The 18681-nt window shown below is 39.5% G+C and overlaps 1 protein-coding gene across 2 annotated transcripts in view; it reads left to right on the top strand.

Annotated features, from left to right (window-relative positions):
• The first annotated feature begins 1475 nt into the window (after positions 1 to 1475).
• LOC121374045 overlaps positions 1476 to 18681 on the top strand; it is a 54096-nt gene continuing 36890 nt past the window's right edge. For both annotated transcript variants that reach the window (XM_041500942.1, XM_041500934.1), the window contains exon 1: positions 1476 to 1645. In XM_041500942.1, the coding sequence (XP_041356876.1) occupies positions 1577 to 1645 (69 nt within the window). In that variant the 5' untranslated portion in view covers positions 1476 to 1576. The remainder of the gene's footprint in view (positions 1646 to 18681) is intronic.

Genomic DNA, 18681 nt, shown 5'->3' with positions numbered 1-18681 from the left:
CTAGAACACATTGATGTATTAATCATCGGCTATTGGGTGTCAAACCTTTGATAGTTTTGACATATCTTCTCAGAGAGGAAACCCGCTAAGTTTTTTTCCAGTAGCAGAAAGGGATCTTTTATATGCACCATCCTGCAGACAGGACAACACATACCACAGCCTTTCGTATACCAGTCGTGGTGAGCTGGTTAGAACGAGAAATAGCCCAATGGCCCCACGCTTCTTTTATTTCCGAGGAGTTAAAATGCGCACTTTGTACAACATCAAAAACAAATTGGTCGGTTTTAGTTGGGAATTACGTTCACGAATTTTAGATTACAAAAACCCGACAAACTTGTATTCTTTAGAGGTGCTTCTTCTTTAAGCCATATACCGGCCTCGGTGGCGTCGTGGTTAGGCCATCGGTCTACAAGCTGGTAGGTACTGGGTTCGGATCTCTGTCGAGGCATGGTGTTTTTAATCCAGATACCGACTCCAAACCCTGAGTGAGTGCTCCGCAAGGCTCAATGGGTAGGTGTAAACCACTTACGCCGACCAGTGATCCATAACTGGTTCAACAAAGGCCATGGTTTGTGCTATCCTGCCTGTGGGAAGCGAAAATAAAAGATCCCTTGCTGCTAATCGGAAAGAGTAGCCCATGTAGTGGCGACATCGGGTTTCCTCTCAAAATCTGTGTGGTTCCACGAAGCGATCTTAGTTCAAAGATAACCTTAACTGCATAACTACCTGATGCACTTAAGATGATCTTAGCGCTAAGATCGCTTCGTGGAACGCGCCCCTGGTAGTTTCGCTGAGGTAGGACGTAGCCCAGTGGTAAAGCGCTCGGCTGATGCGCGGTCTGTCTTGGCTATTTCTCGTTCCAACCAGTACACCTAAACTGGCATTAGCATATCTGTATGATAGTGCATGTAACAGATCCTTTGCCACTAACGGAAAAAAAAAAAATGTTGTAGATTTCCTTTCTAAGAATATATGTCGAAATTACCAAATGTCTGACATCCAATAACCTATGGCTAATAAAATCAATGTGCTTTAGTGGTGTCGTTAAACAAACAAACTTTAATTTTTACAGAGGTGCCTCTAAAGAAAACATACTTCAACATTAACTATACTTTCACACAGGTGCCGAAAACTTGGTTAAAAAGCTCGTCAAAATACTCAAAAGTATCCTTTTTAAACGTTCATTGCTGACCTAGAACTATCCCTGAGATAGAGTCGTGTGTGTTAGGTATTGAATGATAGACCCCCACGATTTAATTACAAATCGTGAAACACGCGGAGATCGATGCGACCCGCATTGGGGTCGGTTTCGGCTTGTGCCATCCTATCAGACAGGCAGCCAATTCGTTTGCCTGCCATCAATAATTCCGTAGTTTGGTTTGCGTTATTATGGGCGTGGTCTAATTCCCGTAGGCGGACTACGTTAACACATATTTATAGCTTTCTGTTGTAGCACTGCCGCAGTGTCCGTCGAGGGTGTCGTCGTGTTGAATGTCATCAACGACTTGTGGGAAGTGTTAAGGAAGAACAACAGCAACATCAAGAATTAAAAAACGACGACGTCGAGATCTCAACAATGCTGTTGAAAACTTTCTGGTTTCTGTGTTTTGTCGGAGAATGGGCCGTATCGCACCAGGAAAACCTAGTGAGTTTTATTTTCTTTGCTTCACATATTTAAATTTTCATATTGAAGTTTTGGAAGGACTTTCCTTTGGCACCTAACCCTAACCCTATTTATTATAAGTATTTATAATGTTCTTTATACGTGACAGTGCCAAAGGAAAGTCCTACGGAAGTGTTTTCTATAATTTGTTTTTGGAGGGTGTAGTAGCAGCAGCAAAAGTAGTCGTGGTGGTGGTGGTGGTGGTAGTGGTGGTGGTGGCGGTGGTAGTAGTAGTAGTAGTAGTAGTAGCAGTAGTAGTAGTAGCAGTTTATAATAGTGGTAGTAGTAATAGTAGAAGCAGTAGCAGCAGTAGTAGTAGTTTGTAATAGTGCTGTTGGTAGTAGAAGTACGTAGTAGTTTGTAATAATGGTGGTGGTGGTGGTGGTGGTGGTGGTGGTGGTAATAGTAGAAGTAGTAGTTTGTAATAGTAGGGGTTGTGGTGGTGGCAGCAGTGTTGATGGAAGTGGTAATAGTAGGAGTAGTAGTGGCATCAACAGCAGCAAAAACATCAACAACAACGACAACAACTGCATGAACTGTGGAAACAACATTTTAATTCTTGTTTTCTTGTAATAATCAAACATGCCTCGCAATTTGTTTGTTAATTGCTGTTTTAGATCACTTTTTAGCCATGAAACATTGTTAGCATTTGATTTCAGGAAGGAATGTATTTCGAAATGCGCCGTTTAGCATAGACATTCTGATATTAAGCGATCGCTAAGTTGGATTGATAAAGGACTGCTGTATAATACTAGTATTATACTGTTTAAGACAAAATCTGATATTACCAACATCTTAGTGTGATGCAACGATAATTCTGCCAAAGCCTACCTAATTAGTATATTGGTTGAAACCATATTTTTGCATATAATACTCTCTCTCTCTCTCTCTCTCTCTCTCTCTCTCTCTCTCTCTCTCTCTCTCTCTCTCTCTCTCTCTCTCTCTCTATATATATATATATATATATATATATATATATATATATATATATATATATATATATACAGTCAAACCTGTCTTAAGCAGTCACATAAGGAAGCAGATAAAGTGGCCGCTTAAGACAGGATATAGTCTTTAAAACATTTGTTGTTGTTTCTTGTTTTACCATCTGTACTGCTAATAAAAAAAATCAACTTATGACAGAAAAAATGCAAATGGAATGTATTAAATTAACCGTTCTCAACAAGTTTGTTTCTTTTTCTATTTAAGTATTTAATTTCATAGTAAGTGAATCTACAAATGTCAAGCGTAGTCCGCCCAGAGGCAATTAGGTGCATTCCAGAGTCATACTTTCTTAATTGATACCCAGTAGAGATGTCGGGACTGAATGAGTGCTAATATTCCTGAAGGTGAGAAGATCGGTTATTTGCTGTTGTTAAAATATCCCTTTTGTATAATGGTACACATGTAATGTGGACGCTTAATACAGGTATTTTAGCGATTTGGAATCCGATTTAGGTGGCCGCGTTAGACAGGTGACCGCTTATTACAGGTGCAGTTACATTCTATATCGTTTGAGAGGGGAAACAAGTGGCCGCTTAAGACAGGTGACCGCTGATTACAGGTGTGTGTGTGTGTGTGTGTCTGACTGTCTCTGTCTGTCTGTCTGTCTGTCTCTCTCTCTCTTTTTTTTTACACACACACACACACACACACACACACACACACACACACACACGACACCACACAAACAACACACCCTAACACAAATATATGTACCCTCACACGCGCTCGCTGACTGGGCACAATTTATTCAATTTGCGAGGCCTTCTTGTATATAATATTTCAATTCAATATAGATAAAAAAATAAATAAATAAATAAACGGTTTTATGCAGCATGATTCGCATCAAACTGACAATTGTGTCACATGAGAATACGTTCTACAGATTCTGCGCCAAAATATGGACTGTTTTCCATGATTAAATTGCTGTACAGTAATATCGTCATGTATTGTGTTTCTGCCGTTGAGACTACGATCTCCTGATTAACTGATTCAAAATTGTTTAAAAGAAGTTACAAATTTTTATTTTTATTCATTTATACTTATTTTCGTGCTTATATCCAATTACGGTTGAAGTACGCTGTCCTGGCCACTCACCTAAGCTATCTGGACTGTCTGTCCAGGTCAGAGGGTTAGCGGTTAGTGGTTAGTGAGAAATAAAGAAATAAGTTGATGTAGTGACCTTACACCTATTGGGTCGTTAAACTCGCTCTGGGTGAGACCTGGTGCGGGTGTGTGAACGTAGTACCTACCAGCCGTATGACTGATGGCCTAACCACTACGCCACCGACGCCGGTGTTCTAAGAATTTGTCGCTGTAACTTTTATTCTGGCCTACAAGAAAATTGTTTCTGGTTTGTTTTTGTTTTGTTTAATTCTTCGTTTTTAGGTGTTTTTTTTAATAATTGTTTTCCCGGTTTTTCTGTAATTTCCGATAACAACTGAATGTTTTCTCCGGGGAGTTTGTCGATTATCAATAATGTCGCAACACGAAAGAAATCTAAGCCAGAGCAAATTATCAACATTTTCATCGCACCTGTCAGCGCAGGAAGTAAGGAATAGGGTAGACTTGTCGATCAAAAAACTAGTCTCGATAGTCCCAAGACATTATCTCATTCTGTCATTCAACTGAGGCTCATCGTCTTCCGGGGACGGTCACCGGATATTGAAAGTTATGGTCAGAAGAAAATGTCATTAAAAAAAAACAACATTATGTTTTGTTTTTTTTGTTTGTTTTTTGGGGTTTTTTTTTGTGATTTTGTGATTTTTATTTTTTTTAACTAATAAAAAATAAATTATTTTACTTTGTTGGTGGGCCCATTGGGCTGGTTCTCGTTCTAGTCAGTGCACAAAGTTTGGTATATAAAAGGCTTTGACATGTGCTATCCTGTCTGTGGGCCGGTGTATATAAAATATCACTTGCTACTAATGACAAAATGTAGCGGATTCCTCTCTAAGAATCCAATGTCAAAATATCAAATGTTATTTCACCTTAAAAACAAACAAAATCGTAAATGCTAAACACAAACTGTAAGTTTCAACCACAAATGCAATATAATATTTTTGAAGGACAATGCACCTTTAAAGGGACATTCCTGAGTTTGATGCAATTTTTAAAATGTTATCGATTCACAGAGACTTTTTAACTAATGTAATTACATATCAAATATATTTTTCTGCATAAAATATTAGTGGATGTATATTAAACGTATTTCTGATCGTTCTAATATTTGTACTAAGTTAAATTTCATTTTATTTCCTAAAATATGTTTTTTTTTTGTACGTATGAAATTATTTGAAGACAGAATCGAAGTTGGGCTTCATACAAATATTAAGACGACCAGAAATACATTGAATATATAGATACTGATATTCTAAAGTTTAATCGTAGAAATATTTTGTTAGTCAGAAACATCTTACAATGCATCAAACTCGGGAATGTCCCTTTAAGAATCCGGTATATGTGTGAGGAAACACTAAAAGAACAATAATGACGCCAAAGCCGCTTGTGTCTTATTTAGCCATTTAAGGTTGCACGGAAGCAGCAGACCGAAAGTGCAAAACATCAATCAGGGATTGAAATTTTCCTTGTGAAAGTCAGATCGGTCATCCATCATCAATATGCAGTTATACAAAACTACCAGCCGGTGTAGAAGTATTGAATCCTGCTAATTTACACGTTGGAGTCTTATGTTCTCCCCGTCGGTGTGCCCATTGGATTATTTCTCGTTCCAGCCAGTGCACCACGACTGGTATATCAAAGGCCGTGGCATGTACTAGCCTGTCTGTGGGATGGTGCATATAAAATATCCCTGGCTGTTAATCGAAAAGAGTAGCTCATGAAGTGGCGACAGCGGGCTTCCTCTCTCAATATATGTTTGGTCTTTAACCCTATGTCCAACGCCATATAACCATAAATAAAACGTGTTGAGTGCGTCGTTAAAATAAAACATTCCTTTCTTTCTTGTGTTATGGGCAGGTTGTTTCTGTTAGTGGTCTAATGGCGGGACATAGCCCAGTTGTATAACGCTCGCTTGATGCGCGGTCGGTCTGGGATCGATCCCCGTCGGTAGATCAAAGGCCGTGGTATGTGCTACCCTGTCTGTGGGATGGCGCATATAATAGATACCTTGCTACTAATGGCAATATGTAGCGAGTAGCCCATGTAGTGGTGACAGCGGGTTTCCTCTCAAAATCTGTGTGGTCCTTAACCATATGTCTGACGCCATATAACCGTAAATAAAATGTGTTGAGTGCGTCTTTAAATAAAACATTACTTTTATATTTTAAGTTGATGTTCTTTCATATGTCCAATTAAGGTTCGATAACGTCTTGCTGGGCACACTCCGTTGTTATTTGAGCTGTCTGTCCAGAATTAGTTGGTTAGTTGTTAGTAGACGGAGGGTAGTGAGATAGAAAGTGTGTTTTGTTTAACGACACCACTAGAGCACATCGATTTATAAATCATCGGCTATTGGATGTCAAACATTTGGTAATTTTTGACATATTATAATCTGAGAGGAAACCCGCTACCTTTTTTCTATTAGTAGCAAGGGGTCTTTTATATTCACCATCCCACACACAGGATATCACATATCACGGCCTTTGATATACCAGTCGTGATTCACTGGCTGGGACGATGAATAGCCCAATGGGCCACCGATGGGGATCGATCCCACACCGACCGCTCACCCAATGAGCGCTTTACCACTGGACTACGTCCCACCTCCTAGTGAGATAGAAGTCGGAATATAGTGAATTTATGTCGCCCACCTGAACAGTCAAATCTTACTCTGAAGAAAAAGCCGGTACCCAGTGTCTACCAGTCTTGATGCCATTTTAACTTGATTTTTGTGCTTATGTTCAACTAAGGTTCAAGCACGCTGTTCTGGGCTCACACCGTAGTTATCTGGGCTGTCTATCCAGGACAGTTAGTTGTTCGTGAGAGAGACGTAGGTGTCGGGATCTTACCCTCACCCCTACCCAGTGAGATATTAGAACTTACCCTGTAAAGAGATCGGGGTCGGTGCCGGGATGGGAACCCAATACCTGTCAATACTGACTTCCATAGCTTAACCATCAGACCACCAATGCCTGATCGTCTGCGATTGTGAGTGTGAGTAATTTTCGGCATACTTCCACCAGAAAAATGCCCCAACCATCACGAATAACGAGTCCAGAAGCACTTGAACTATAAGGTCTCCCAAGGGCTAATGCAATATGTCTAGAGATTTCAACTCTGGTCCTCAGTGAAATTGTCTGATTACGAGTTTTTTCCCCGTCCCAATCAGTGCACCACGACTAGTCTATCCAAGGCCGTGATATTGTCTATCCAACGCCGTGATATTGTCTATCCAAGGCCGTGATATTGTCTATCCAAGGCCGTGATATTGTCTATCCTGCAGTGATATTGTCTATCCAAGACCGTGATATTGTCTATCCTGTCTGTTGCAAAGTGCATATAAAAGATCCCTTACTGCTATCGTGTCCAGGAGGGGCGGGACGTAGCCCAGTGGTAAAACGCTTGCTTGATGCGCGGTCGGTTTGGGATCAATCCCCGTCAGTGGGCCCATTGGGCTATTTCTCGCTCCGGCCAGTGCACCACGACTGGTACATCAAAGGCCGTGGTAGGTGCTATCCTGTCTATGGGATGGTGCATATAAAAAGGTCCTTTGCTGCTAATCGAAAAGAGTAGGCCATGAAGTGGCGACAGCGGGTTTTCTCTCTCAATATCTGTGTGGTCCTTAACCATATGTCTGACGCCATATAACCGTAAATAAAACATGTGTTGAGTGCGTCGTTAAATAAAATAAAACATTTCCTTTCTGTCCTGGACGAAGGAGCCGACGTAAGTCGACACCTGCGCCCATGACAGGCGTGCACTACGACAGCTTGCTCTGAAGCCCTATGACCAGTAGACCTGATAGTGGTAAAACTGTAGCGGGTTTCCTCTAAGAATACATGTCAGAATTACCAGATGTTTGACATCCAATAGCTGATGATTAATTAATCAATGTGATCTTGTGGTGTCGTTAAACAAAACTTTAACTTTTCCACCTCAAAACTGTTCAAGCACGCCTATATTGGACACAATATTTGACTTCGCAAGGGCTAATACAGGATATATTTTTAAGGAGGGGACCACTTGTTGAAAAGAGCACTTAAGTAAAAAAAAAAATATATATATTTGTCCAAACAAAGGGGAATTTTATTTTTTAAGGAAGGGACAGGTACCCTTAGGCCCTTTCCCTTGGATCTGCAAGGGTGGGCCCGAAAAATATTTTAGGTGGAACCAAGAGCAGATCGGACAACTCCCTTAAAAGAGCACTTCAAAGAAAATTGTAAAAAAAAATGTGTTCAAACAAGGTGCCACTTTCTTTTTAAGGAGGACCCAGGAAATAATTTAGGGGAACCAAGGACAGATGGGTCAACTCCCTCAAAAGGGCACTTCAAAACATTTTGTCACTTTGTAAAAACAAAACAAAATGTATTCAAACAAGGTGACACTTATTTTTTTTTAGGGAGAATCCAGAAAATAGTTCAGGGGGAACCAAGGGCAGATGGTCCAACTCCTTCAAAAGGGCACTTCAATGAAAATTATATTTAAAAAATGTATTCAAACAAGGTGCCATTTATTGTTTTTAGGGAGAATCCAGGAAATAGTTTAGGGGGAACCAAAAGCAGATGGACTAACTCAGTCAGAAGGACACTTCAATGACGTTTATATTAAAAAGGGACATTTTTTTTTAAAGGAGGGACAAGAACCCCTCCTCCCCTTCTTTAGGTCCACCCTTGCTTCGCCAGACAAGGACGTGTGTTGTTAACTTGGACAGTCACTTTACACGGATTACCCGATAGCCTTGGGGTGAGAATCCCGCCAATTGCCAGTCTCTGCATTAATTGTCCTACTGGTGCCCCGGCAGTAGTCTGTTAGTTTGTCCCAAACACATTATCTAAGACGTCTGATTCCCCTGACTTCGGTCGCCATTTAAAAAAACTAATAATGCAGCGCAATGTAAAATCTAGTCGCCAGTCATTAATTCGCCCATAGTGTTTTCATACATCACAATTATTTGCAGATAATTTATATTATAAAGGTTAGGTAAATCTCCAATGAGAACCGTAAAGGCAAACAGAATCATCAAACCCAAATTAGTTCGATTGAGAATAATTATGGCATGATTCTGTATTTTCTAATGTGAAAAAACATGTTAACGGTACAACCACGTAGAAAGCGCAAAATAATGTCAAAGAGGAACAGATATAGGACATTGTGTAATATACTCGTGATATGGGCAACGAAAAGATGTTTAGTGTGAAAATAATTCATGGAAGTATTAATAGATGCTAGAAAATTAAAATATAGCATTGCATGATGCATGGACGAAACACACACAAACACACACACACACACACACACACAGAGAGAGAGAGAGAGAGAGAGAGAGAGAGAGAGAGAGAGAGAGAGAGAGAGAGAGAGAGAGAGAGAGAGAGAGAGAGAGAGAGAGAGAGAGAGAGAGAGAGAGAGAGAGAGAGAGAGAGAGAGACAGACAGACAGACAGAGACAGAGACAGACATAACACTTGTGAGGCTAGAAAGGGTTATCTAGGTATGTTCTAGTAAAACCCGACATATATACATACAATATATAGATATTCATACATATGTACATACTAGTATGAAGTTAAAGTAAAGTTTGTTTTGTTTAACGACACCACTAGAGCACATTGATTTATAAATCGTTGGCTATTGGATGTCAAACATATATGGTCATTTTGACACAGTCATAAAGAGGAAACCCGCTACATTTGTTTTTATTAGTAGCAAGAGATCTTTTATATGCACAGACAGGATAGAACATAACACGGCCTTTGATATACCAGTCGTGGTGCACTGGCTGGAATAAGAAATAGCCCAATGGGCCCACCAACGGGGATCGATCCTAGACCGACCGTGCATCAAGCGAGCGTTTTACCACTGGGTTACACCCCGCCCCACTATGCCACAAATGCTTGTACGTTAAGAGATGGCCGCGTGGTTTGTAGGTCCTGCGTTTATCATCAGTTAATTGAAGACACAGAAGTAGCAATGCAAACATTTGATTTAAGATGTAACTTTTTAATCTGGTTAAAGGCACTTGCTCTGTTTCCAGTGTTTGACAGAAATGTATAAATATCTGAGAAGCCTTGATAGGTAATACTTCAGCCTGCATGAAAAAGAGAGATTAGAACCGTAACAGACACATAACCAACCACAGACGTCTCCAGGGGATACGAACCGTTGCGCTGCATGCCCCACTGTCAGATATCCACTGATCTACAAAAGAAAACGCGAATAGTTTGCTTCCATTGCAACCCAAACCGTATTTTAATACCAATAATTTCGTACATATTATGAAGTAAATTGAAAAGCGACTGATTCACGGTTGGTAGGTACTGGGTTCGCAGCCCGATACCGGTCTCCAAACTAGGGCGAGTTTTAACGACTCAATGGGTAGGTGTAAGACCACTACACCCTCTTTCTTGCTCGCTAACCACTAACCACTAACAACTAACCCACTGTTCTGGACAGACAGCCCAGATAGCTCATGTGTGTGTGTGTCTGTCTGTGTGTGTGTGTGTGTGTGTGTGTGTGTGTGTGTGTGTGTGTGTGTGTCCAGGACAGCGTGCTTGAACCTTAATTGGATTATAAGCACGAAAATAAGTTTTTCCTTCAAAAATAAGATTAACTCGGTAAATAGTTTGTCAAAATAGGCCGAAAATGTTCATAACTTAATTGATAATTGGGCTATTTCTCGTTCCAGCCAGTGCACCACGACTGGTATATCAAAGGCCGTAGTATGTACTAGCCTGCCTGTTGGATGGTGCATATAAAAGAGCCTTTGCTGTTAATCGAAAAGAGTAGCCCATGAAGCGGCGACAGCGGGTTTCCTCTCTCTATCTGTGTGGTCCTTAACCATATGTCTGACGCCATATAATCGTAAATAAAATGTGTTGAGTGCGTCATTAAATAAAACATTTCTTTCTTCTTTTTTTGATAATTTTAACAGACACAAAAGCTAATTATATTCAATATAAAGAAAGACAGACATGTTTTATTTAACGACACACTCAACACATTTTATTTACGGTTATATGGCGTCAGACATATGGTTAAGGACCACACAGATATTGAGAGAGGAAACGCAGTGGGAAAACGCTCGCTTGATGTGCAGTCGGCCTAGGATCGATCATCGTCGGTGGGCCCATTGGACTATTTCTCGCTCTAGCCAGTGCACCAAGACTGGTATATCAAAAGCCGTGGTATGTGCTATCCTGTCTGTGGGATGGTGCATATAAACGATCCCTTGATATTAATGGAAAAAATGTTTCATCTCTGAGACGGTGTCAAAATTACTATCCAATAGCCGATGATTAATAAATCAATGTGCTCTAGTGGTGTCGTTAAACAAAGCAAACTGAATGACTGAATTTTTAACGACACCCCAGCACAAAAATACACATCGGCTGTTAGGTGTCAAACAAAGGCCCATTACATCCAGTGCACCACGATTGATACATCCAAGGCCGTGGCAGGTACTGTCCTGCTTATGGAAGTAAAGGTAAATAAATAGATCCCTTGTTGTTGCTGTTGTAACGTGTGTGAGATAGGATCCCTGTCTTTCTCTCCCGACGATGTTTTGGGATAGCCGTATGTTAGACACTAAGTAGTCGTAGTTTAACACACACTGTGGGGTCGTTAAACACGTATTTAATTCCCAGTGATAAAGCGCTCGGCTGATGCGCGGTCGGTCTGGGATCGATCGTGATTCACCAATTATGGAGCAGTGGCTGGAAAAACAAAATAGCATCATGTGCCCACCGACGGGGATCGAACCTAGATCAACCGAATATCAGGCGAGCGATTTACCACTGGGCTACATGCCCCGCCCTCACTGATAGAAGCAGTCATGGTATTATTAAAACAACATTTTGACTCTTCATTGTACAGAGATATGTTTTTCAATTTTACGTTTTTATTTTGTTTTGGTGAATTGTGGGTGGGTTTTTTTGTGAGTGAGTGTGTGGTGTATATGAGTGTGGGTCGATGTGTGACAAAACAGAACGAAACACAACACAACGGAACAGAACAGAACAGAACTTTGTTACTCTCAAAGTCACCATTTGGTGACAAAAGAGAAGTACACAAGTTTACAAAACGTGAGCAGTCATAGGCTACATCTACTGATAATGCTGCGACGGACATTCTTATATGTCCTTTATCAAATATACGGGGAATTGAAAAATTACTTACCACGGCCAATCAGTGTTCATAGACTGGTATATCAATGGCCGTTGTATATGTTGGTCTGTCTATTGGAAAAAGCGTATAAAAGACCCTTGCTGCTAACTGGAAAAATGTAGAGAGTATCACCTAAGACAGAATATCAGAATTGTTAAATGTTTGACATCCAATAGTCGGTGGTTTATAAAACAATGTTCTCTATTGGTGTCGTTAAACAAAATAAACTTTAATTAATTTCTTGTTTTCGAAATGATGAAATAGAGACTCCAACATGACATCGTGGTTTCAGAGACAGAGTTTTGAAAGCCATGATTATTATCACTGCCATTCTGAATCGTTCCACTAACATAATATTATTTCTTCACAAAGTTCACTTGTATTGGAATCTCTTCTGTACAAATATTAAAGAAATTAGCTTTAATGGATCGATTTGATAACAATATTTGGCTGTAAAATTAAATGATGAAGAAGAAAAAATTAAATTGATGGCGTGTACGTTAATATTACGTCTGACTTTTTTTCTACTGACATTATGTGAAATAATGTTTTATTATTTGTAATAATCCATTTTTATGAAATATCAAAGATTCTACCAGATATCCATGTTAGTACAAAGCAATGAAATTAGTGTTTTACGACTTATTGATATTTTTTGTTAATATGATACGAATTCAATTAAGATAAAAATCAAAGAAAGCAGACACATAAGGAAAAACCCCACACACAAAATCTTTGAAAACTCACAATAAACATCTACACACATTCACACATTATCGGACTTGCTCGCACAAAGTATATGGGAGGATTTGCTAGCAATCTCTGAGCGTGTGAGATAACTATACGTCATTTCAATTCTTTGATAAAAGTAGGAAATGTATATTTCTATAATTTGGCGTTAAATTCCATCATTCAGTAACAGCTAGAACAATTCATCCAGAGGGGCGGGATCGATCACTGTTGGTGGCCCAATGGGCTATTTCTCGTTCCAGCCAGAGCACCACGACTGGTATATCAAATGCCGGGGTATGTGCTGTCCTGTCTGTGGGATGGTGTATATAAAAGATGTAAGGGGCGGGACGTAGCCGAGCGATCGGTCTAGGATCGACCCCCTTCGGTGAGCCTATTGCTCTATTTCTCGTTCCAGCCAAAGCACCACGACTGGTATATTAAAGGCCGTGGTATGTGCTATCCTGTTTGTGGGATGGTGCATATGAAAAGATCCCTTGCTACTAATGGAAAAATGAAGCGGGTTTCCTCTCCGAAGAGGTGTCGTTAAACAAAACAAACAAACTTTATAAAAGATGCCTTGCTACTAATGGAAAAAAATATATAGCAGGTTTCTTTTCTAGATTATATGTCAAAATTAACAAATGTTTGACATATAGTAGCCGATGATTAATAAAATCAACATCCTCTAGTGGAGCAAAACAAACTAAACACACTTTCAACAAAACAATAGCAAAAATGATTTCGCAATTTGCTAACCCTTATTTTCTTTAAAGTATTCACTGGACCACGTTGATTTATTCACCATTGGTCACTTGATGTCAAACATTTGTCATTTTTGACGTCTTGTCTTAGAAAGGAAACCCGCTATATGTTTCCATTAGTAGCAAGACATATTTTATATACATCCATCAACTCTGACAATTCTGACTGTAGGATGGTACATATAAAAGATCCCTTGCTACCAATGAAAAACTGTAGCGGGTTTCCTTTCTGAGACTGTACGCCAAAATTACCAAATGTTTGACATCCAGTAACCGATGATTAATAAATCAATGTGCTCTAGTGGTGTCGTTAAACAACAACCCCCCCCCCCCCACACACACACACACACACACACAAACACCATTTTTTTTAGACAGTGTAAAGTAATATCAGCTCTTAAGGTATTTAATATGGGTTTTTTACCGTTAATCGACACATTACTTAAAACGTTTCTGCTTAAATTATAACTTTTTGTCAAATCCAATTTGTTTCTCGTTTGTAGCATCTCTCAATGTTTTGAGTTGTTTTTTGATGTGAGACAGAATAAAGTACGTTCCTCTAAAATTAAGGTTTGCAGGTTTATCAATATTGTGTGGCGGTGGTAAAGCGTTCGCTTGATGCGCGGTCGGTTTGGGATCGATCCCCGTCGGTGGGCCCATTGGGCTATTTCTTGCTCCAGCCAGTGCACCACGACTGCTATATCAAAGGCCGTGGTATGTGTTATCCTGTCTGTGGGGTGGTGCATATAAAAGATCCCTTGCTGCTAATTGAACTATCCATACATAACACTCTGAGATGAGTGAGTCAATCGGTGAGTGAGAGTGAGTGAGTGAGTGAATGAGAGAGCGAGTGAGAGAGTGAGTGAGTGAGTGAGTGAGAGAGTGAGAGAGTGAAAATGAATGAATACAGGATTTATTTAACGACGCCACTTGAGCACATTGATTAATTAATCATCGGCTATTGGATGTCAAACATAGAGCAATTCTAACACGTAGACATCAGACGAAATCCACTACATTTTTCCATTAGTAGCAAGAGATATTTTATATACACTTTCCCACAGGCAGGAAAGCACATACCACGGCCTTTGACAAGTTGTTGTGCATTGGTTGGAACTACAAAAAATAAAAAACCCAAATCAGTTCCACGGAGGTAGTTCGATCCTGTGACGCAAGCACCTCAGGCCAACACTCAACCGAATGAGCTAAATCTCGCCCCATAAATGAAAGAATGAATGAATGAATGAATGGACAGAACATTGGACGAATGTATGAATGAACAAATGGACGAATAAATGAAAGAATGAACACAAGAACGAACGAAAGAACCAAATAAATAATGAATGAATGAATAAAAGGATGGATGATGAATGAATGAATGAATGAACGAACGAACGAACGAACGAACGAACGAACGAACGAACGAATGAATGAACGAAGAAATAACGAAAGAATAGATGCGTGCATGTATGAATTTGACGACATTGTCGACTGCATTTCAAACATGCTTCAATATCTCGTAAATTCGCACGGTAACCAAGCATTTCCATTTTTGCCTTTCTGCTTAATAACAATATTGAATTATTTCTGCGGCGTCAAACAAAGATTATGACAGCGACGGACGGGCACTGTCAATAAAATTTTCTCGTTAATTCCAAGTTTTACGAGAAACCAATTTCCTAGAAGACCGTAAATTCATAATTTGTTCCGCAACATTTCAAAACCAATTGAACGTAATTACGGCCAGTCGATCTTATTGATAACAAGGGAAATTGATTTTTAATTAAATTCTTCTAACGATAGTGTACGTGCGTTCGTTTCTGTATGTGTGCGTGTGTTTGTGAGAGAGTAAGTGTGTGCGTGCGTGCGTGCGCGCAGGCGTGTGTGTGTGTGTGTGTGTGTGTGCGCGCGCGCGCGCGCGTGCATGCATGCATGTATGTGTGCGTGTGTGTATTTATATGTATTAAGGGCGGGCCGGTCCAGTGTTAAAGCGCTCGCCTGATGCGCGGTCGGTTTGGGATCGATCCCCGTTGGTGGACCCATTGGGTCAATTATCGATCTAGCCAGTGCACCACGACATGCATATCAAAAGATGTGGTATGTGTTATCCTGCCTGTATGATGGTTCGTATAAAAGATCCCTTGCTACAAATAGAAAAACGTAGAAACAAAATTATGTAACATCCAATAGCCGATGATTAATAAATCCATGTGCTCTAGTAGTGTCGTTCAACAAAACAATTTATTTATTTATTTATTTATTTATTTATTCTCTTTCGTTTTTTTTTTTTTAGTAATTGATTCAATCTGTATTCTGAAGATACTAGTTTAAGTTTTCTGCCAGTGTTAAGATATTGCTACATTCGTACCATACATTTCATATTTGCATATTTCAACGCGCCGATGTATTTTTTTTTTCTTCATATTTACATATATGAATATTATATTTTAAGTTTTTTGAGCACGCATAACAAACATCAGTTCATACAGTTGAAAATGTTCCAGAACACTTTATTTTACGCAACGTTTTAGCATATTAACACCATGAAGTATTTTGTGAATACTCAACGAGCTACGAGGCAATATTGTTTATTTTGCATGAGTGGACTGATGTTGTCCTTCCCAAGCCTTTGGCGAGTGAAGAACAACATCAATTCACGATTTGCAACATAAATGGTATTGCCGAGTAATGAATTGGGTATTCTAGTTATTATTTTATTATTATTATTATTTTAAATATTTATTCCAGTCCCTCATTTACATGACAGACAACCCATGCTGAGGACAAAACATGAGGCGTGGACAGCTGCACCAGTACATGACATAATTACACGTATCTGATTTTAAGTAAACTTTCATATAAATATATATGTATCCTATACAAATCATGTGAACAAAACAATACAGATAATAACACAATGGTTTATAAATGTAATACTAAAACAACTGTGATGGTTTCTGTCAGTCTACGTTATAGAAGAGGGATTGAATACAGGAATCAATAATAAATAATAATAAAATAAATAAGTAAATTTAAAGAATATAGTAATAATAATAATAAAAGGAAAATATAAATAAACAGTAATAATAATAATTAAAAAAAACAAAAAACAACCCAGAAAGGACTTTCACACACACACACACACACACACACACACACACACTCTCTCTCTCTCTCTCTCTCTCTCTCTCTCTCTCTCTCTCTCTCTCTCTCTCTCTCTCTCTCTCTCTCTCTCTCTCTCTCGCTCTCTCGCTAACTCACATGCACATGTACGTAAACGTAGTTACTGTAAAAAAAAAAAAAAAAAAACCTCTTTATATTTCATATACGTGGTAATTAAACAAAATATTAATTTCCTGTGCAGTCTTGCAAAGTTCTGATATACTGCGATCCTGCGATCCAAGTTGGCAAGTTGAGAACATGAGACTATTGCGTCATAGCTGTGACGTACGTATCGCTGATGACGTAAGTGAGTTGTTCACATGACTGCTACCATGGACAACCCGATTGAATGGATAAAACAACATAGTTACGGTTGTTTATTGTTGCCTAAAAGTTGTGACGTCATAGCCTATATAGTGAAGCACTGATTATGACGTCAACAAGTATCCATGGGAAGAAATGTGTTTTTTTCTTTCCCCACTTCTCTTTGTCCATATGGGTAATTTAATATGAATGCGCTGATCTAGTTGTTTTAATTTGGAGATGTCAGTTATATTAATGCACACATGAGAGTGGAGAGTATATAAACGAAGCATGTGATGGGATGTAGAGAATAATACATGAGTGGCCGTTAGATACCATTTGTCTCACGAGTTGTTTTAAAATGTACCTAACGAGCGAAAGCGAATTTAATACGTTTTTAAACTTTACGTTGTGAGATAAATGGTTTCTAACGGACACGAATGTATTATTCTATTTCTTACATATCCTCAAAAACCAGGTTTTAAGCAAATTTTAACATCTTTTCCGACTAAAAGTTAATTACAGCCGTTGCACTTGTAGCTAACTTACGCGTCACAGACCCATGATTGTCAGGTTAACTATACGTCACAAAGTAATCGATTTTCATTGTGTAGTTTTTTCATTGGATGTATGGCAGTGGTGACTTGGTCATCACCTAGGACAGCCAGTCGTATGCCTTGAAATTGTTAACACACGTACATGTGTTATCAAAACTAACACACGGTGTTCTGACTGACGGGTGTGTAAGAAATTGTTATATAGGAGTCATTCTGCAGTAACAGGGCAAATTGGCATCCCCTTACTTTAGTACTGAATAACTCGGTAAAACAAAAACGGTCATCTACGTCACTTTTGTATCGTGACGGAGATGACATTGACATCCAACAGCCGATGATTAATAAATCAGTGTGCTCTAGTGGTGTCGTTAAACAAAACAAACTTTAACTTTTTGACTGTTTCATAGATGAAACAATTAGTGTCCATCATATAACAAAGTTACGTGTAGAGGTCGTGATATTAAAATGGAAGAAGGTAAGCACCTCGAACACCCTCCCGCAGTCATTTAGAGAGAGAGAGAGAGAGAGAGAGAGAGAGAGAGAGAGAGAGAGAGAGAGAGAGAGAGAGAGAGAGAGAGAGAGAGGGGAGAGGCAGAGAGGCAGAGGGAGAGGAGGGAGAGGGGAGAGAGAGAGAGAGAGAGAGAGAGAGAGGGAGAGAGAGAGAGAGAGAGAGAGAGAGGAGAGGGAGGGAGGGAGAGAGAGAGAGAGAGGGAGGGAGAGGCAGAGAGGCAGAGGGAGAGTGGGGAAGGGGAGGGGAGGGGAGAGGAGGGGGAGAGAGAGAGAGAGAGAGAGAGAGAGAGAGAGAGAGAGAGAGACCCCCACTCATTTTATCGTCCAGGACCCATGCACTTAAGATGATCTTAGCGCTAAGATCGCTTTGTGGAACAGGGCCCTGTACAAGACTTTTTAAAACATATTATTATTGAGTTAATTATGGAAAGATTATGCGTGGGATCGATTACTTTCTAGTTATTTATTACAAATACAATTGAAAATAAAAAATATATATTGTAGTTTCAACTTTGACATAGGACCTTTATGAATGAGTTTCGAGTTTCTTCTTTTATCAAGACTTCACTTGTCTAATGCTGATCAAGATTAGGGTCAACTACATTCCGTCAGTACTGGTAAAGATCTCGAACAATGGAGATGTTAGCTGAACAGTCGTGCTATTACTGTTCCCATGAGTCCTAAGGCTATCATATGCATACAAATGTCTT

The sequence above is a fragment of the Gigantopelta aegis genome, chromosome 1 (genome assembly GCF_016097555.1).
Source record: "Gigantopelta aegis isolate Gae_Host chromosome 1, Gae_host_genome, whole genome shotgun sequence".
NCBI classification, from domain to species: Eukaryota; Metazoa; Mollusca; class Gastropoda; order Neomphalida; family Peltospiridae; genus Gigantopelta; species Gigantopelta aegis.
This window is presented reverse-complemented; position numbering and strand designations above follow the sequence as displayed.